The sequence below is a fragment of the Ctenopharyngodon idella genome, chromosome 1, assembly GCF_019924925.1.
Source record: "Ctenopharyngodon idella isolate HZGC_01 chromosome 1, HZGC01, whole genome shotgun sequence".
NCBI classification, from domain to species: Eukaryota; Metazoa; Chordata; class Actinopteri; order Cypriniformes; family Xenocyprididae; genus Ctenopharyngodon; species Ctenopharyngodon idella.
This window is the reverse complement of record NC_067220.1, coordinates 34,686,642-34,707,930: the sequence shown is the minus strand read 5'-3', so window position 1 is coordinate 34,707,930 and position 21,289 is coordinate 34,686,642. Positions and strand designations below refer to the sequence as shown.

The 21,289-nt window shown below is 36.7% G+C and overlaps 1 protein-coding gene across 2 annotated transcripts in view; it reads left to right on the top strand.

Annotated features, from left to right (window-relative positions):
* ctnna2 (catenin (cadherin-associated protein), alpha 2) overlaps window positions 1-4,563 on the top strand; it is a 455,639-nt gene extending 451,076 nt beyond the window's left edge. For both annotated transcript variants that reach the window (XM_051898161.1, XM_051898166.1), the window contains 2 exons: window positions 1,298-1,432; window positions 3,622-4,563. In XM_051898161.1, coding sequence (XP_051754121.1) covers window positions 1,298-1,432; window positions 3,622-3,909 — 423 coding nt within the window. In that variant the 3' untranslated portion in view covers window positions 3,910-4,563. The remainder of the gene's footprint in view (window positions 1-1,297; window positions 1,433-3,621) is intronic.
* Window positions 4,564-21,289: the final 16,726 nt, after the last annotated feature.

Here is a 21,289-nt window from a genome sequence, read left to right as displayed (position 1 = left end):
CCCTCCTTAGAAACACACTCTTACAACTCCTGTAACTGCTGAACTTGACATGGCAGACCTAAAGCTGCTGGGCCCTGGAGGCGAGAAAAGAGGGTTCTCCATTTCTCCACTTCCCCCTTGCCATCCCCCAGCACAGCGAGAGGTCGCTTCCTACAGAGAGACACTTGAACGCTAAACACTAAGGATGTTACAGCTGCTCAGCCGTGTCAAAGATAAAGCAGCTTCAACTGTTATTAAATGTGTCTCATCAGTCTTTTTCACTCCAAGTTCATGTAAAGCTAGGGGAGAAAAAAAAATGTAGCCAACTATATAACAACTTCTGACAGGACTTACTGCTTTATGCAAAGTCACTGAGTTAACCGCTGTGTCTTGGCATTCAAGGTGCTGTGTTTAAAATTATTAATCCAAAAAAAATCATAACATTAAATGGGACATGTTCATGTATTTCTTCGAAGGGGAGACAGAAATGGCACACAAAATAGGGCGTGTTCTTAGATATAAATGCAGTAGATGGACATAAGCAGACTGAAACTATCTAGAAAAGTAGGTAACCAGTAATAGTGATTTAATCTGACTGCTCAAATTACAGTTTTGATGCCTCTAAGAAGACAAAATGCTGAAGATCAAATCTCCAGATAAATATACTTGTAGGACGGGAGTATGCTGACAAATTTAGGATACATGTGCTTTCAAAGAGTTAATAAAACAGTGAAAGCCAGTTAAATGATGTAAACACGTGCACATAATGAAAACTGGTCTGATCTCAATGCAAAGTCTGCACACACTGCCAATTATTTTATGCAAAAGCCCTGGCTTATGATTATTGAGTAGTTTGTGACTGCAGGAAGGTTACCCAGCAACATCATCAAGACCTAATTAATATTCATGAGATAAGAAATCGCTGTGTCATGACATCAGAAATATCATCCATGGTTTCAAAACTTTTCAAGGAAATTAAGGAAGTTTCATTTATTGTGATATGGGCTGGTGTCCAACATGAAATGTTTCTTCGAACCCTCATGGGTAAGAAGTAATTTCAATTTCATTTTGCTTGTTTACCGATGTGCTGTATATTTATGTGTACAGTGTTCCCATTAACAGAATAAACAATCGTGATAATAGCAGGAGATTTACGAGATTTTGCCAATATGTGATGATGACAAACCCCTGAGTCATCTTCAAGATGGAACTAATTTCATCTTCAGTCATCATCACTTTACCATCCTCCCCTCATATTTGCTCTACACAGTGAATATGTAAAGGTCATGTCTTTGCTATGTATTCCCATCTCTTTTAGTGTCCGGACTCAGCCTGTAAGCAGGACTTATTGGCGTACCTCCAGAGAATCGCCCTCTACTGCCATCAGCTCAACATCTGCAGCAAGGTCAAGGCTGAGGTTCAGAACCTGGGAGGAGAACTCATTGTTTCAGGGGTAAGACGATTCCGGCCATACGTATTGTGTTGCTATTTAATTAAGTATGTACATGAGGTTTGGAGTGTTGCAAGAAGGGGAATATGTTTTTGCATTCTGTATTTATTATTATGTTGAATTTATTTATTTATTTTTTAAAAAGATGCCACAGGACCTGATGTCTCATCACAACCGTTTTGTGTGCTGAAAGAGTGATCGTGGCTTTAGTCTGACTAAAATCATACCAGTCTGTTTTTTGTGAAGTCGGACTAATTGACCTACATAATGGCCACGTTAATCGGACAACAATTGGTCTCAGCGTTTTGTGCATGCTCCAAAACAGCTGTGATGCACTTTGCATATTTAATCCTTCAAATATCCAATTAGGGTCATTTATACTTGGACAAACAGATAAAGACTGTAGCCCAATTATGCAAAAACATAATTTCTTTATATACTATGCATTTGGCTCAAAACATTTTATTAATAGCTTATTCCATATATAACCATATTTCAATCATTACAACTCTCTGGACAACTCTCTGAAATCAAAATTGAAGTTTTTTAGCTTTTAGTATGAATATGTTAGCCTCAAGGTTATGAATAAGCTGGTCTGTTCCAAAACAATGACAAAATTCGCATTTAGGAGCATTCAAAACTTCCACAGTCTCTCACTTCCGCTAAAATGGATCATGGATATTCATGACATCACATCGCACTTCAGTTTCTCATCAAAACTTCTGTCCAATCAAATGCCCTCTAAAATCTGAAGTCCCGCCCCTCCTGCACTATAAAAAGACGCTGAGGCTGTGGCTGAAATCGGTCATTTGTTCACACATTTACTAGTTTCTACATGGTGAATGGCACACCACTTGCACTATATAGAGAGTAGGGAACGATTCAGACAGTGTAAATATGCTTTCCATTGACGCAAATGAAGTCCGTTTTCGCATCAGTGTCACGTGAACTGCCACAGTTTGCTCTGGTCCAGAGACATGAGAGCACAGAGTGGATCATATTTGCGGACCGCGAGTCAGCTCAGACACAAAAGGTACCGGACCCATTTGAATTCTGCACAGAATGCTGTAGCATTTTAAAGTAATGTAGAGGGCATTAGGAGGAGAAACGGTTAGAGATTAGAAGGAAACAGAGGTTTTACCAAGTTTAACGGCTCTGGTCGAACTGTAGTATAAACAAAACGCCATTGGCTATTTTAAAAAAGGGCCGGAGCTGTTCGATATGTCCCGCCCCGTCTTCCTGTTTCAGTTGAAATTACGTCAACACATTGAATAATGCTGCGCGATCCAAGACACTTCAGCGGGTCTTTTAGTACTCACCCTCATGTCATCCTAAACCCGTAAGACCTTCATTCATCTTCGGAACACAAATTAAGATATTTTTGATGAAATCCGAGTGTTTCTGAACCACACATAGGCAGTTACGTCATTGCACCTTTTGAAGTCCAGAAAGGTAAAGACAGTGTTAAAATAGTCCATGTGACTACAGACTACAGTTCTCCTACGCTTTTGACATACCGAACACAGTGCAGTGCTTCCGTGTTCTACGTCCGAACGCCGACTCATTATTGGCCAGCTGCTGCATCGGCATCACACACGTGTTGTGGTGCTCACAATACGTCAATACTGAGCCGGCGTTCGGAAGATGAACAAAGGTCTTACGGGTTTGGAACGACATGAGGGTGAGTAATTAATGACAGAATTTTCATTTTTGGGTGAACTAACCCTTTAATGGATATAAAAATAAAATAATTGTATAATACAGTGACAGTGATGTTGGTCTTGGTGGACTAGATCTGCTACGCATGTTGCTGCTGCAGAGCATTTATGGACTCTCTACTGCCAATAGATAGACAGACTGCTGTGCGCATGTAAGATATGCTGCTGCTACATGAATAGGCACATAAATCGTGTGGCAGTTCTAGACAGGTGGAGCTGGGGGAGGTGGAGGGTTTCAGAGGAACTCTGATAGCACATTGCAGGACTAGCTTACAACAAACATTGAACCAGACTATTTAAATGTTCATATATTGCAAGCTCATTGGCTGCAGAATCAGCAGAGGCCAATCGGTGTGCCGTTGGCATGTAGTAAATGATGTGACTGCAGTCTGTGGCAAGTTTCATGACTGAACAACTGTTCACAAAATACAGACACTAACCTGAATGTTCTCTTCCCCGTTGCCTCATATGCAGCTGGACAGTGCTACATCCCTCATCCAGGCAGCCAAGAACTTGATGAATGCCGTGGTCCTCACGGTCAAGGCTTCCTACGTAGCTTCCACCAAGTACCAGAAGGTGTACGGCACAGCAGCAGTCAATTCCCCAGTGGTTTCTTGGCGCATGAAGGCCCCAGAGAAGAAACCCCTGGTGAAGAGAGAGAAACCGGAAGAGTGCCAGACCCGTGTCAGGCGAGGCTCGCAGAAGAAACACATCTCCCCCGTCCAAGCCCTCAGCGAATTCAAGGCCATGGACTCCTTTTAACTCTGCACCACAGATGCCCAAAACTCCTCCTCCTCCTCCTCTCTTGATTTCTTCTCCTCTCCTTGTTACGGCTTATTTTCTTGGAGCTGTATCTTGTTCCATGCAGCGACGTGTGTGTATGTGCCCAGTAAATGTCTGTGAGTTGGAGGGTTTGGCTACCCATCCTCTTCGAACCAAATTCCGCTGTAAATGAGAAACAAACAAACTCATGAAGGAGACGTTTACAGTGTGGGCTGCGGTACAATTCATGTGGTGTTCATTCTCGCTGACTGGCCATATATACACAGAGATATTAAAGAATATAATCTATGGTATAGTAGTGTCAGCCCTAAACGAGGCAGAGGTGCTGCTTTCCTTCCTAATGATTTTTTATTATTATTATTATTTAAAATGAATATGACCCATAGTAATAGGAATAACTTATGTTGAAGCATTTTCTTTCTTCTTCCCAGTTATCCATGTCGTGACCTGATACACTAGTTTTTGCATTTAAAAATCCATTTCTTTAATTATATTACTGTATCACTAACCATGGCAGCCAGGTTTGCTATAGTATTGCATTTAGAAAAGGACTAGTTGTGTGGTTTGCTCAGAGACTAGTAGAATCCTGCATACCTTTATAGTCCCGATTCTCTAATAAACCTTGCAACTGTGTGTGCCGAGTCGAGTTCTTTTCCGATCTGTTCCATTCAACTTCATGATGTTTTAGCAAACGTACCAGTACCTAATGTACTATATTTGATGGTGCAAACACATTTTCTGATTAATGAATGCTAAGTAATGAATACTTACTGTGTGTTTGACATACAAGATCTTCTATGAAGCTCATATCCATCACCAAACAAGTTTTGTGTTTGTCACACACAGTGTTCTGAAATTGCTTATCTCTGTCCGTACACATCTTGGTGAACAAGGTAATCACAAATAAAGTCTGCTGTTGTTGGCAAGAGTTTAGTAAGAATTTAGTGTTAAAAATAAGTAGGCATGAAATTGAAATTCATCCTTTTTCTGAGTTTCTAAAAGGTCCTTTTATGTAATTATCTCAGGGCTGCATTTTGCTGACCAGGATAAGAAAAGCAAGCCTCTGGCTCACAATTTTTTTTTTTGTTTGTTTTGTTTTTAACTGACAAGAAGGTAAGTATGTCAACGCCACACTGCGACCACCCCCTGACTTCATGTGTGCTGAAGATTTCCCTGCCATTTCTCAGGCTTTAATACAGTGACCTTTGCCTAATGAAAGGATTAGCTGCAAGACTGTTATGCCAATATCTGCCATTTAGCTTGATTAAAATCTCCTTTAGCCACCACTTTTCACAACATACTACATTACTGAACACAGAACAATGTCTCAAAGTCTTAGTTCAAATGGATTCCAGAATAAACAGGTAACGGCGTACACCACATAATTCTACAAGCTGAAGAGTGTAATTTTTGGCATCTAGCAGCACCACGAGAAAAATAATTCAGTTATGTTATTTTCTATTATATGACTAATGACAGTAGAGCTAGAACTCTGAACATGATGTTGTCAGAATGCTTCAAAAGCAGCAGACAGAGCTTTTAAGAGCCCTCCCAAAAACAAAGTATTTACAGTAGTGATGACAGTTAAGAATGCGTAACATATGCACTGTTAATAAGTATTTCTCAGGACTTACTTATGCTATTATACTGCAACAATTGTGACCGAATTACTAAACACACATTTTGTTAAGCTTGACAGAAATGTTAAAAATGGCCGTCATAGGCTTCTTTTTTTCTTTTTTCTTTTTTTTTTAGAAAAAGGCCACTTCATTGATTGGCTTCATAATATTTAAACTTATTTGCACTTTTTGGGGAAATTTTAAGAATGTGTCAGCTGTCTCTGCATGTTGATATGGGACTGAGAAATTATTTTAACATAAAAGAAATGGCACACTTCACCTTCAGCTCTGCAACTGAAAAATGATTATACATTAAGGTCAGATAGTGATTTCAGATAAGAATTTATTCAGACTTTAGTTTACCTCAACACTGGATATAAACAAAAGCAGAACGGAGATGATTTCAATCAGATTCACACACGCTAAATGGCAGTACTTGAAAGAGCTTTAGGCCATGATAATTCTCTTTAAAGCACTGCCATCTTATGCAAAAGGAATTTTTGAATATGCTGTTGCATATTTAATGGCCAACTTGTTTCACAGATGTTTCTCCAGACATCCGTACCTCATAAGAGTGATTCAATTACTATTTCATCAAATCACTCACATCTTTTGTTTTTATAATACAATATGCAGCTCGTAGCAAAGCTTTGATGTTCAAATGAACTGCACTGTACCTACTAGTACAAGTAGAGCCCTGTAGAAAAGTGGACGTCTTACGACATCTATACACACGCGTTTAAGGGAAACACAACACTAGAGAATGCATTAATATCTCAGTCCAACATCTGAAATGGAGGCCAGGCCAAATCTCAAGGCTGCTCAAGAGTCTTCCCGTATTCCGCTCACAAAGTCTACTTTACTGAATCTCCATTTAAACATTTTAAGGACAACCTTTAAAAAATATCCAGGCTGCAATAAAAACGGTGCTCACAGGGCTTTCTGACAAAACGAGCCTCAGTCAAACTGCAAATAATAAGACCAGCCGCTGTGGGAAGTGCTTACCTAAATGATCATTACCATGATTGGAGGGAAAATCAGAAATACTTATACTGTACCACAAACTGAGTACCATGGACCTGACATTTACAGACCTGTGATTGGCCACAGCATGAAGTCTTCTTTTTAAAACTGAAAAGGACAGAGTACTAATGCCATTGAAGACACAAAAATAGTGGAACATTCTGTTCTCACAGACTCAGGAAGTTCACTCAACCATATCCGCCCTGGCAAGTCCTTGAAACAGCCATAGAAGAACCATTCTTCTCCCTCTGTGGACTCCAGTGCCAAATGAGAAGCATGTCACGGCTTTTCTTTGTTTACTCCATGTCTTCTTCTTGGTCCAAATGTGCTTGGCTGCCTATTTTAGTATGCAGTCATTTTGAGCACATCCTCAAACTTCTGGTTTAAACACGTTTCTGTTCTCAGTAGAACTCCTAGATTAGAAAAAGTGTATGTTTGCTAATGCATTTGATCAGGAAATGTTATTTTAGTTTCTAAAATGATGGTTTCTCATATGGAAAAGGCCACTTTCACAAAGAGCAAAGTTGTGTTTCCATCTTCTTGACTGTGTTTCCAATGTGTCTTTTGTATGCAATGCATTTTCCCTAGAATTTTTTTTTAACCTACTGTATGACTATGATTTTGTGCTAATATCCAAGGTCCTACTATTACAACCAGTTCATAATCTATTAATCTGATGAATTATTCAATCACTGTTTTTTTTTTTCTTCATATAATTTATTTTTAATTAATTTGTTCATTCATAATACATTAAATATTAAAAATGTATTAGCAAATGTAGAATTTTACATTTTTTATAGAATTTATTAATCTTGGTTAGTTAATGCATAATACCTAATGCATTGATCATCATCATCAAGATTTTTTTATTCCAGTCAACATACACAGTTACATAATAATTATAATTAGGGCTGTCAAACGATTAATTTTTAATCGAATTAATTACATGATGTGGTGATTAATTAATCGCAAAATAATCACACATCAAATTTGCCTGAGAAATGACTCTCAAATGATAATTTAAAGCCATTATTGTGTAAAGCATCAAATAGACATTGCAAAAAATAGCTTCAGCAAGAAATATTTTATTTGATTCAACAGAATTTATTACACATACTCTTTTGGACCATGAGGGTGAGTAAATGATGACTGAATTTTCATTTTTGGGTGAACTATACCTTTATTTATTTATTTATTTTAAATGAAATCATACTCTAAATAAGAAACTACAACTGCCAGTAGGTGGCAGTAAATGTCTTAATGATTAAGCCATTGAGTCATTCATTCATTTGATTCGTTCGAACGGCTGATTCATTCAGGAGTGAAGTAACTGGTTCTCTTTATGAATGGTCCATTGAACCATTAGGCTTGTTGGGCTTGTAGCAGCTGTGTTGTTCAGAGACGAACAGTTCTGCGTTATCTTTATATTTTTGTTGGCAAAATTTATCAAAACAGAGAATATTGTGTCTAAAATATCACAATATTAAGGTATTATTTATTGAACTGTTGTATAAAATCAGTATCACATTTACACTCATGCTATTCTGGGCAGAAAAACAGCACTTGTGTGATATTGCCCTTGTTACTCATGATAAAGATCACATATGATGTAAATATGAGACAAAAACTCATATAGGTGCAGTTTTGCTCCATATTTTGAATTTTAGGGACATTCTAACTACATTTTATAGGCTTTATCATGCAGTGAATAGTTGCCCTGCATCATTTTTGTCATCAATCAACTGTATGAAATGTCAGATGACCTACGTAGGTCTGGGGCAGGGCAAGTGCGTTAAATGCATTAATAATTTTAATGTATTATTTTTCACCGTAATTAATTAATGTAATTAACGCATTAAATCGACAGCCCTAAAAATTGTACATATTAACCGAAAAAGGATGAAGGTGAAACATTAGCTTATTTTGCTATATCATTAATAAACAACATATAAAGAGGGCAGTCATACTGAATTATGTTTAAGGGTCACCCATGGCATCTTGGTTCTAACATCACACTCTAAATGGGTTAAAATGGCTTTAAAAAACAAACAAACAAACAAAAACGTAGGGACAGTTGCTTGAAAATGGTGTTATAGCATCCCATGATCTACTGCAAAGATTCATATAATGATTCAAACACATCCACTCAAAAGAAGTAGGACATGATTCCATTATATAGAGAGTCTATTATTTAGGTTCATTCTTAGCACCTATATGTGACCAGCACACACTAAAATCAACAGGTTTTTCAGGGCTGCCTGTGTATTATGAACATAAGGACAGCCTGTAAACAGCTCTAATAGCTTCTCAGTTCCTGAGCGGAGGCACCACTAGATTACAGCCTTGTATTTGTAGAGGTGATATATTCTCATAAATGAGATACAAGGCTCCTTATCAGCATGTCATTTATATCCTTTCTTATCACTCTTTTTGAAACCTATTCTTAGGGGAGCTTTACATTCTCAAGTCCATTAGTAAAACAACCTATCGGGGTAAAGATAAAGGTCATCGTCAATTACTGTATCAAAGCCTCATTCATTTTGCATTAAACTAACAGAATTTTGTGGTGGAAGAACATAAGATTCGCCAGATTGTTGACTGAACGCAGCTGGAACTGTTTCAGCTACCAAAGACACGCTGACCTTCAAATGATGAATGTTTAACACATTAAGCAACTTACAGTATGCAAGCTCCAAAAATGACTAAAATATCAGGAAGCCACCTAGATTACCTGGGGCATTGTTGTGTATCAACCATGAAAAAGATGATTTGCCACTTCACTGTGGAGGACTTGTTTCATCCAATGGATGTCAAAAAGAGCCAAATTCAAATTAAATGTTTGCTGCCTGCAGATAAGGCGGTGCAGAGACAGGGGCTTGTTAAACCGAGCGCTATCTCCCACAGAATTGAGCAAAGGATATTAAAGAACATCTATTATGAGCTTTCACAACATGCCACGCATCCTGGTGTAAAACCCTCCCCAATGCACTCACATGCTTTCATGAGGTGAGATTCAATTCTGTGTGAGACGGAAACAGCGGAACAAGTGGTAGACAAATGATTTAAATACAATGGAGCAAGAATAAAGCTGTAAAGAGTGAGAAAAGACCTTACTATACTGTTACATGGTGTGAGGTTGAGAAGTGCGCCAAACTAACGTACCAGACATATGCTAGGAGAGTGGCGCAAGATAATGCTGCAATTTTATATATATATATATATATATATATATATATATATATATATATATATATATATATATATATATATATAATTAAAAGAGCTTGAATGTGTGTGTTTTGGATATTCGACAGCAGTGTTAGGACTGTGATGCACTTGATTTGAAAATGTGCACCTGCGGTACGGAAGGCCAGCTTTAATTTGACTGCATTTACATCCATAAACCGTGAACTGTGTAGAAATTACACCCTCATTTATTCACAACCCAAAAGTAATTGGACAGTCGGCTGATCTGTTGTGTCCTAGCCAGGTGTGGATCATAGCACAATTCACTGCACAATTGGCAAGGGTGTGATTTCTTTTTTTGGTCTTCTGCCACTTCTAATGATGAGAGAGTAGAGAGGAAAAGAAATGGGGAATGAGATCATAAAATGACCTGAGCTGTGCATGAACTTGCATTGCCTGCATTAGCAACATGTCTTGACTTGTCAGAGCACATGCGACTACCATTAAGCCAAGGCTCAGGGCCCGTTGCATGAAAGCCGCCTAAGTTAAAAAAACCCTAAGTTACAGTATAAGGTTAAGGGAACCCCTAATGAAACATGGGTTGCAAGAAAAAACCACTTAAGGAACCTTAAGGCTGTCATTAAGTATTTCACCTTAGTAAAGTTTTTAGTAACCATTAAGCCATAATAAAAAAATTAAGGGACTAAAATAGGCCCCGCAAGTCATCTGCTGAACTCAAACGCGATGGATGATTTCGTGTTAATTGAGAAGGAAGAAGTACTGTCTTGCATTTAGCGTTCAAAATAAGCCTGTTGAAAGACTTGAAACAGTGTATATTGTCAAAAATAAAATGGAATGAACAACAAAGTTTTCATTTTTTTCATCACTTCCACTGTGCGCTTGAATTCATTTTCTCATGCCAGGCTTGTGAGCAAGAGTGAACGATTATTGCGACAGCCTTGGGTGTTTTTCCCCTCACTTCTAAAAGAATAGCTTTTTTTTGTCCTTGGTCCAGTACGGTTTAGATTTCTTGTTTCCAGTACTGTAAAAAGACAGTTAGCACACAGGACTAGGCATCGTGCCGCATGGCGGCTTGGACACCGAACACCGGATGCGTCATTTTGACATGACATGTGACCAAGTATGGTGTCCCATACTCTGCATTTCACCCATCCAAGTGCACACACACAGTAGTGAACACACACACACCATGAACACAAACCCGGAGCAGTGGGCAACCATGTTTGCGGGGAGCAACTGGAGGTTAGGTGACTTACTCAAGGGTACCTCAGTTGTGGGTAATGAGGGTGGAAGAGAGCGCTGTTCATTCACTCCCCCCATCTACATTTCCTGCTGGTACTACGACTCAAACCCGTGAATCTTCGGATTACAAGTCTGACTTTCAAACCATTAGGCCACAACTGCCCACATACTTTTTTATACTTTTTTGTACTTTCATGCTTAAAGGCACCCACATACTACAAGATAATCGTGCTAATTTTGGGCCCAATTCTCCCCTTTCTAACAATCCTAGGTAAAGTTCAGATTATCTTGATGGTTCTACAGATTATCTGATCAGATTTTCCTGTGGTGTGATGTGTGTTAAGAGGGATTGAATCTGCTTGAAAGAACATCTCAAAGGCCACACCGATCTCAAATCATAAATATACAACATGTTCAATATTTATGATCAGAAATCCTGTTGTGTGGGGGGAACCCCAAAGACAAACATGCACACACTCTGTAGATTGATTATCTACAATATCTAGATAGAATATATTTACAAAAAAAATGTAATAGTAATATTTTTATGAATTATACAAGGCATATTTTTATATTGATATTATACAAGGCATATTTCTATATTGAAACTATTAAGTTAACAGAATTACATTTAAAATGCATCTTTTTTTTTACACAGTTTTGACAAACTAACAGTTTAAGCCCACAAAAATAATATACAAAATAATAATATAAATAAATTTGCCATCGCTACAGATATAGATATTGGCTTTGGTACACATCCTAGTGTTATTACTGTTAACTAAAACAATTTAAATCAGTTTTTAAAAATTAAAGTTGAAATAAAATAAAGTATAAATATTAAATGAAAAACTTAAACATTTATTTCAGTTACTTTCCAAGGCAACATTTCTAATATTTGTTTAAGTTGAAATACTAAAATTACTGAAAACCAAAATAAATGAAAGCTATAGAAATATTTTAAAAATAGCAAAAGCACAACTATTATAAACTATTTGAAAATCTGGAATCTGAGGGTACAAAAAAATCAAAATATTGAGAAATTCACCTTTAAAGTTGTCCAAATGAAGTCCTTAGCAATGCATATCCACTCACAAAAATACATTTTTGATATATTTACAGTAGGAAATTTACAAAATATCTTCATGGAACATGATCTTTACTTAATATCTGAATGATTTTTGGCATAAAAGAAAAATCAATAATTTTGACTCATACAATGTATTGTTGGCTATTGCTACAAATATACCCGTGCTACTTACGACTGGTTTTGTGGTTCAGGGTCACGTATATTACTGTGCAAAAGTCTTAGGCACATTAGTATTTTCACCCCAAAAACTTGTTTTAAGCCAGTTATTTATATCTTTTGCTGTAGTGTGTCAGTAGGCAATATCAGTTTTCATTTCCAAACATTCCTTTTGCCATTAATTGTAATAATCCAGTGAGATTTTTGCATGCACAAGCAGTCTGACAACAGCCAGTGTGTTCCACACAGAGATCTGATCTCACCATTATCAAGTCCATCTGTGATTACATGAAGAAACAGAAAAAAATGAGACAGACTAAATCCAGAAAAACTGCAGCAACGTCTCCAATATGTTTGATATATATATATATATATATATATATATACACACATACACAACCTACCTAGTTGAACTTCACAATAAACCTCAACATTTTAATTAGGTTTCACAAGTTCACCTGCCCATTCAGTCTGAATGATTAATAGTAAAACAAACTTGGCTTTCTGTCCTCGAAGGAGGCTCGAACCAGAGGCTCGGCTTGAGCTCCGAGTTAAACCCCCCTATAACAGTACTGCGCAGAGGGAGAATAAAAGAAATAGAGGAGGAGATGGGGAGGAGGAGGGATGCTGGAAGAATAGTCGCTGGGATGACGCAGTGACTGCGGCTTATATACGCTCCTTAATGATGATTGACAGGACTGAATGTTTAGGCTCTTTCTACATTTGGAATTGCATTAAACATGGTACAGTATCTGAAGTGGTAAATGTCAAGATATTTGTGAGCGACAGAAGAACACAATCGTTTGTGAAGTGAATTGTATCAAATGATGAGTGGTGAAAAATGCACACCTGCACAGCCATTATACACACAAATCATACATATGAAAATTGCATGGCACAGACATGATGCAGACACACATTTACAAGATTACAAAGATGCAAATTTCAGCATGCAGAACAAAGGAGGGTGATGATTTGTAGCCATGGGGGGAAAGTAATGATCAAAGAACTATCTATAATGGGCAGAGAACACACAGTAACTCCAAACAAAAGGTGTTAATCACAGTGACAGCCTTGTTAGACATAGTGTGTTTATAGGAGAGACCAAGGAGACAGACAGACAGACAGACAGACAGACAGACAGACAGACAGACAGACAGACAGACAGACAGACAGACAGACAGACAGACAGACAGACAGACAGACAGACAGACAGACAGACAGACAGATAGATAGATAGATAGATAGATTGATTGATTGATTGATAGATATGGCACCTTTGAAATGCTCATCACAAAAATAGGCCACCTATTAAACAAAAATGTTCATCTTCACACCCGAATTAACAACTTGATGTCTATTGACCTATTAACATTTGGTATTATTTCCTGAGTGAGGTCCATAATTACACTGCACAGACAACCCGTTAATGAGAGCACAATTACCGTCCAGCTCTTGCTCTGCTCTAAGTCATCACCACTAAAGGTTGTACAACAGATAAGTGGCTATTTATGACTGACTAAACATTAGGTACACACACACTCTCTCAGCGCAGGTCAGAGGTTCAGTCCCTCCGTTGAAACCCTGCATAATGAAATAAGCTTCCAAAATTAAATTTAAGTCAAATAATTAATGGCTGCCATTAAACCTGGAGCGAGGTGGCCATAGTAAGTCATCTGTTTGTTTGTTGATGAGGGTTCATAAGAATGCTTATGAATTCAGAACACTTAGAGCAATATATGCCTGTTTGACCCTGTGCCATGCATCGATTCCCTCGAGACCATTTCAGTGAATGCGAGGTCAAAATATTGTGTGGTTGTAGGGACACGGCCTACATTTTTATTAATATAGTGAAGTACAGAGTCAATACTGTTGTAAAGAATAGTTCTCTCTTGGAAAAAATAGAGAGAATTCAAAAACAACTACACTGGACAAGGATATATATACATTTAGGAAGGCCATGTGTTTATTCTTCGGTTGTAAGGCTGTACATATGGCTCTAAAGGCTCACAATTTACAGTTATTCATTTAGCAGATGCTTTTGTTCAAAGCTTATAAATGAGGAAAAATATGAGAAATTTAACAATGGAGCACACATATTATCAGAGAAGTGGTGTTGAAAAGAGCATTTTACTCTCGGCTTCAATTTAATTGTTCTGTTGAGTGAAAACTGATTCACGGGGGGGGGGGGGGGAATTGTCAACATTCATTTATTCATTTTTTATTATTCATAGTCCTACTGCTGAAAAAAAAAAAAAAAAAAAAAAAATACATTTTTAATGAAACTTGTTAATGAATTTTTCCATGGTTCAGTTTGGGAAATAGCTTTTAGCTTAAGTGTAGTTAGCTGTTTATTGTCGACCCTGGTGAGTCATGATATAGATTTGGGCTGCTACTGAAATTCAGAGAAATGCACTCTCTCTTTCATAAAGTGATGCCAATCTGTTCAACAGCGTGGAGAGGCAGATAGAGCCAAACAGCACGGTAGGCTACCTGTTGATTACTGGCTCAGGAAATTACAAGCAGCCCAGAGCAACTGCAACAAAAAGTAAAAGAACTCAATGAGATGTTTTGGTGCAGGAGGTTCATGGTGGAAGAATTTGTCTCCTAATGAGGTCTTAAGGAAGGGTTAAACTGAAATAACTGAGCTTTAAAATACTGGATCTCAGTCTAAATTCACTGCAAATGTCATTCTTCTACTAGTGAAATGGCCATCAATTTCAATTTGTTGAAGTGTCATTCTAGCAGCCTTGAGGGGAAATGCCTAAGAGCGATGTCTAGTGAAAGACGCCTCTTCACCTTTTCATCCCGCTCCGAGTGTTATGGTTTAAAGCAGGAGGTGAAGGTGATGCACGTTTACCACTTTTGATGGAGTGTCAGATCAATAAAGCAAATACTGAGGATTTATGCGCAAATGCCTGGAACATTTAAATGAGAGAAACAGCAGAGACGCTTCGTTTATCAGCATGACAAGATGGAACTTTGACATGTTAAATTGGTAAATACTGCAATATGTGCATCTAACAACCTCACATAGACTTATTTATTTGCTATTTCCATGCAATACTTGCAGAAGCGATCTTATAGTCAAAGTGAAATCAAAACTGACCACCATTTACTGCATTTTCCCTGATCTTATTGTGAACAATACATGCTGTTCCAAAGAAAAATAATGTTTGTCTTTTTAACCGTCAATCGAAATGTAATACTTGCAAGATAGCAACAGAGTCTGGGCCAAATCTGGCTTATCTTGTTAGTTTATAGAAGTTACTAGAGTGTTAATAATGCATTACTCATTTGTTCCTGTGTAGCTATTCATTAATGAAGGATCAGTATTCTAAAGTGTTACCCTGAAAAGTATCAAGAAGTTCCATGAAAGTTAACATGTTACTTCAGAAGGCAGCTGCCTATGTAGGTAGTAGGCATTGAGGTTGTGAAACAGATCCAATATCATATCATAATAAGTGTGCAAAGTAGATAAACGCACACAAAAACACGAAACAGAGTTCAGTCTAAGCATAGCAGACTGACATTTAAGCAACTATTATGTTAGGAAGAGAGCTGAACGGCAGGATTGTGTATTGGTTTGAAATGATAAAAGAAAGACATTATTAAAAACAAATAGCCAAATGTCAAAGCCTGGCATGAGGACTCATTTAAGACGCTAACAATAGCTGACAGCTGTTTTGTGTGCTGTGCGGGGAGTTTTGAATTTCATCATTCTTGCTGTCCAGTGCAATACCTATGCGGAGGACATCAAAGAACACAAAAGAGTAAGTGTGTAAAAAAAAAAAAAAAAAAAACTTAGGGGCTTTGTGAAGTTGCTGTCTGCTTTGATCTGGACGGAGAATAGGATTGCCAAGCTGATATGCTTTGAGGCAGACCCTAAAAGGATGCTGTAATTGGACAGACGACTGGCAGCAGCACAACACAAGAGCTACAAGGTCACGGCAAACAGCAGCCCCGTCACAGAGAGGCCACAGAGAGAACTGAATGATTGAGATTTTAGAAAAAAAAACAGCGAGAATTAGACATTGAGTAAGAAAAAGGAACTTTGTGAGAATAAGATAAGCGATGGAAAGGAATCGATACTGACTGTATGGAATGGAGTTGGATCCATAAAAAAAAGGACCGACAACTAATATGAGATTTTTTTTTATTTTATTATTTTTATTTATTTTTTTATTTTTGCAAACTCAAAACAGCTTACATACTGTTTTGAGAAACTAGGATTGAATTAGGTGCTAAAACAAAACAGACAGTAAGTGCAGATAAACTTGTGTGTTTACTGAAGCGCTTAGTCAGTGATTTAAAGCTCATATAAGGTCAAAAGGTCACATCTTAGATGTTGCATAAGTTTTCTTAATCAATCAAGTGCATTCATCTGTAGCAGGTGGATCTGAGTCTCTTTGATGTTGTGTGAACAGCTAAGGAGCACGTTTGAAGTCTAACCTGAATCCGTAAGCACAGATGTTATAAGAAACTGCTCTCATCTTTGCTACAGTTCTCTCTATTGTTTTACTTAAAAGACATTTTCTTTGATTTCCCTACATACTTTGATAAATAGCAGATAAACTGATAAACTATAACAAAGCGTGCCACAATTTGATAAAGCATATCAAAATGTATCATATTCAATCTTAAAAAGTGTAATCATGCCAGAGCCCATAAAATAATGTGAGGCACTGGTCACTTAGACAAGGAACAAGCTGCCAAATTTACTGAATTTATAATGATTGCCGGTATTTTCCTGATGTTGTTTTTATTTTCTGTTCATTTACTGTGATATTCTTAAATGCCACCAACAACTCCAGCAGCAGGCTTATGTAATGTTTTCATACTTACAAAATTTCTTCTGCAGCACTATACAAAAATAGTGATTTCTGGGTTACTAAATTGATTATTTTCTTTAACAACATAATCATGAAATTAATCAACATGGAACTCATTTTTGAGTCAGACTTTTTTGATTGAGTCAGATTTACTGAATATTATATATGTATATATATATATATATATATATATATATAGATATGTATATATATATATATATATATATATATATATATTTGTATAATGACATGGTATGACATAGATAATACAAGGAGAGGGTGACTTTTGAGGACATTACCCCATGTCCCCATTTTTCAAAAGGCTTATAAATCATACAGAATGAGTTTTTTGAGAAAGTAAAAATGTGCACAGTTTTCTGTGATGGGTAGGTTTAGGTATAGGGGGATAGAAAATACAGTTTGTACAGCATAAAACCCATTACGCCTATGGAATGTCCCCACAATTCACAAAAACAAATGTGTGTGTGTGTGTGTGTGTGTGTACAGTCAAACCAAAATGTATTCAGACACCTTGAACATTTCATTATTACAGTTTATTCACTATTGTTTAAAATGGTAATAAAATATGACAAGATCTCAGAGTTAAACTGTGTCAAAAAAAAAAAAAAAAAATCTTAATTATGTCAGATAACACTTAAGCAAAACATGGTCAGGTCAAAGTGTCTGAATAATGTTTAGTCCCAAATTTTTATCACTTTTACTGGTAGTCCACTGTATGAAGAATTTTGGGGTATAATATGTCACAGTTTACTTTATTTTGCTATCCTCACTTACATAAATGAACTATAGTGTCCTGCACCCACTAGTAAAAATAAAAAAATATATTTTTTTTTAATTTTTGGTTTGACTGTATGTATGTGTATATATATATATATATATATATATATATATATATATATATATATATTTTTTTTTTTTTTAAATATAAATATGTTTATAGTGCATTTTCACTGTAGTAAAAGTACCTGTTAATATATACAACCTATTCAAGTACTGCTTTCTATGAAAGCTAGTTCCTACCATGGAATATAAAAAATAATAATAATAATAAAAAGGTAATTGCGACATTTATCAAGATATAAACTCGCAATTCTGAGGAAAAAAAGTCAGAATTAAAATACATAAACTTGCAATTGTTATATACATTTTTATAAAATCTGAATTGTGAGATATAAACTCACAATCGCCAGAAAGTCAGAATTGTGAGAATCTCTCAATAAATGCCCCAAGAAAACGTGTTTCTTAGGGCATACAAAATTGCAGGAACCATTAAAATTGGGAAAAAAGGAAAACAAAAGGTTGCCCACAGCTTAGAGCCTCTCCTTGAGCCATTAGTTCACATTTGCATAAAATGGTAAATGTGAGGTTATACAGAATTCACCCACCCCTCTCTACCTAGCCAAAATCTTTTCCACTTTGATTTATCTAAAGCATGTGCCTGGCTAAGTACTTCAGCTGCGTCTCTTTCTGAAAAGTGCAAGGTTCACGCAAGCCCCTTATCTGGAAGTGCAAGAAAATGCTTTACGCAGACTGGCACTGCATGTGGAACTGTGGAAATGACAAATGCTGCCTGTTCTGAATGGTTTTAAAATGGGTAAAGCAAGACTGCTGCTGGCCACTCCTGATGCATTTACAATCCTGTTTCACTCCCAGCATGCTTTGTGGTGAGCAACGATGTTTTGTGTGTGGTAAAAACCTCATCAAATTCATTGTGTCTGCAGAAGTGGGCAGTTTTAGCCTGACGGCAGAACAGCAAAGTCAACTAGAGCCATAATCATTGTCCTACTTGAATCAAGATCAATTTCTGGCATAATGGCTGGTAATTAAACATTCATGGGCTTGTTTCAAGATATTCCACAGTTTCAAATGGCTGAAGATACAGTACAGTGCGGTCCAAAAGCCTGCCAGCATTTGTGAAAAATGCTTCTATTTAGCATAGTTCTATCTACATTACTATTTAAATGAAAGTTGAATTGAAAAATTAGTTTGAGGTCCATGCTGCCACTGAAGCAAAATCAAAAATATTGCCAAAAAGACTCACAAATTAGCTTACCTAATTATTGATATGATATTGAATGAGATTTCCTCAGGTCCACTTGGGAAATATTAGGGAAGAGCAGGGGGATGACACTTGAGCTGATCAATAGCTCTACTAGAATCAATGACTCAAATCATCATGCTCACACTAAGAGCACAGAGCACCACTCTACTGCACACGAGGTCAGCATCTATAAAAGCCAAACACTTAGCAACACTCAGAGATAATCAGTGATATATCACCAAAACAACTCTGTACTTGACAGTGGTTTTCCAGTATAGATTTAAGCTAATCTTTCTATTATCTGTTTCCATCAAATGATCCAGTTGTTAAGCTGCCCCAAAACAATCACAAAGACACAAAACTAAAGACATCAATGTTCCCATTGCTCATACATACAGTAATAAAAGCACCTAAAATTGATAACAGTGTGTAAAACTAATAACAGCTATCAACATTCATCAGAAGAGCAGAAAACAATAGGAATGCTATTGTAGAACAGCTTTGATCAACCTAAACAGTAATAATAATAATAATAACAATTATTATTATTATTATTATTATTATTAAAGGGTTAGTTCACCCAAAAATGAAAATTGTGTCATTAATTACTCACCCTCATGCCGTTCCACACCCCTTTGTTCATCTTCAGAACACAAATTAAGAAATTTTTGATAAAATCCGATGGCTCAGTGAGGCCTGCATTGACAGCAATAACAATCTCTTTTTCAATGCCCAGAAAGCTACTAAAAACATATTTAAAACAGTTCATGTGACTCCAGTGGTTCAACCTTAATATTATAAAGTGACTAGAATACTTTTTGTGCACCAAAAATAACAATATCTAGTGATGGGCGATTTCATAACACTGCTTCATGAAGCTTCGAGGCTTTACAAATCATTTGTTTCAAATCAGTGGTTCGGAGCGCCAAAATCCCATGATTTCAGTAAACGAGGCTTCGCTACGTCATAAGTGTTTTGAAACTTCAATAGTTTACGTGACTCTGGCAGTTTTATACGTGCTCCGAACCACTGATTTAAAACAAAAGATTCGCAAAGCTTTGAAGCTTCATGAATCAGTGTTTTGAAATCGCCCATCACTAGACATTGTTGAATAAAGTCGCTATTTTGTTATTTTTGGCACACAAAAAGTATTCTAGTCGCTTCATAATATTAAGGTTGAACCACTGGAGTCACATGAACTGTTTTAAATATGTTTTTAGTAGCTTTCTGGGCATTGAAAAGGGAGTGTTATTGCTGACGATGCAGGACTCACTGAGCCATCGGATTTGATCAAAAATACCTTAATTTGTGTTCCGAAGATGAACGAAGGTCTTACGTGTGTGGAATGATATGAGGGTGAGTAATTAATGACTGAATTTTTCAGTGAACTAACCCTTTAATACTACTACTACAGTTTTGATCGAAATTGGAAATGTCTGCAATATCATGTTTCCAATTGGGAGTGCTACTAAAATTAGCCAAAACTGTATGTAATAAACAAACACAAAAATGCTGATTTGTAGAAGGGCATTCCACATCGTTTACATTCTGAAATAATTTACTTTTTAATATAAATAATATTATAATGTATTATTTGCATTGTATTATCCGCATCACAACAACTGACAGTGGACCCTAAAGAAATGAATGACACTTTTTAAAAAAAAAAAAAATATTATTCTAATTGATATACGTCAGAGTTTCCTGGGGACATATCAGGTATGTCAGCCTTTTTGAATGACCTGAATATCCAGACAATTACTTCAGATCAAAAAGAAGGATTAAAACAGCCAATTGATCTGCAAGAGATTTTAGACTCCATTAAAGCAATGCAAAATTGCTAAACCCCAGCCCCCTTTTTAATTTTATAAAGCTTTTGCTCCCAAATGAACTCTGTTTCTTCTGAAAACATCTGAGAATTCTGCAAAATTACCTCAGTCTCTCACAGAAGCATTTATTACACTCATTCTGAAGCCTGGAAAAGATCCACTTGAGTGTTGTTACTACAGACAAATTTCTTTAAATGTTCATATTAAAATTCTTGCCAAATTGTTAGCTTCTAGAATTGATACTATTATACCAGAAATTATATCTCCAGATCAGACAGGCTTTATAAGGGGTCATCACT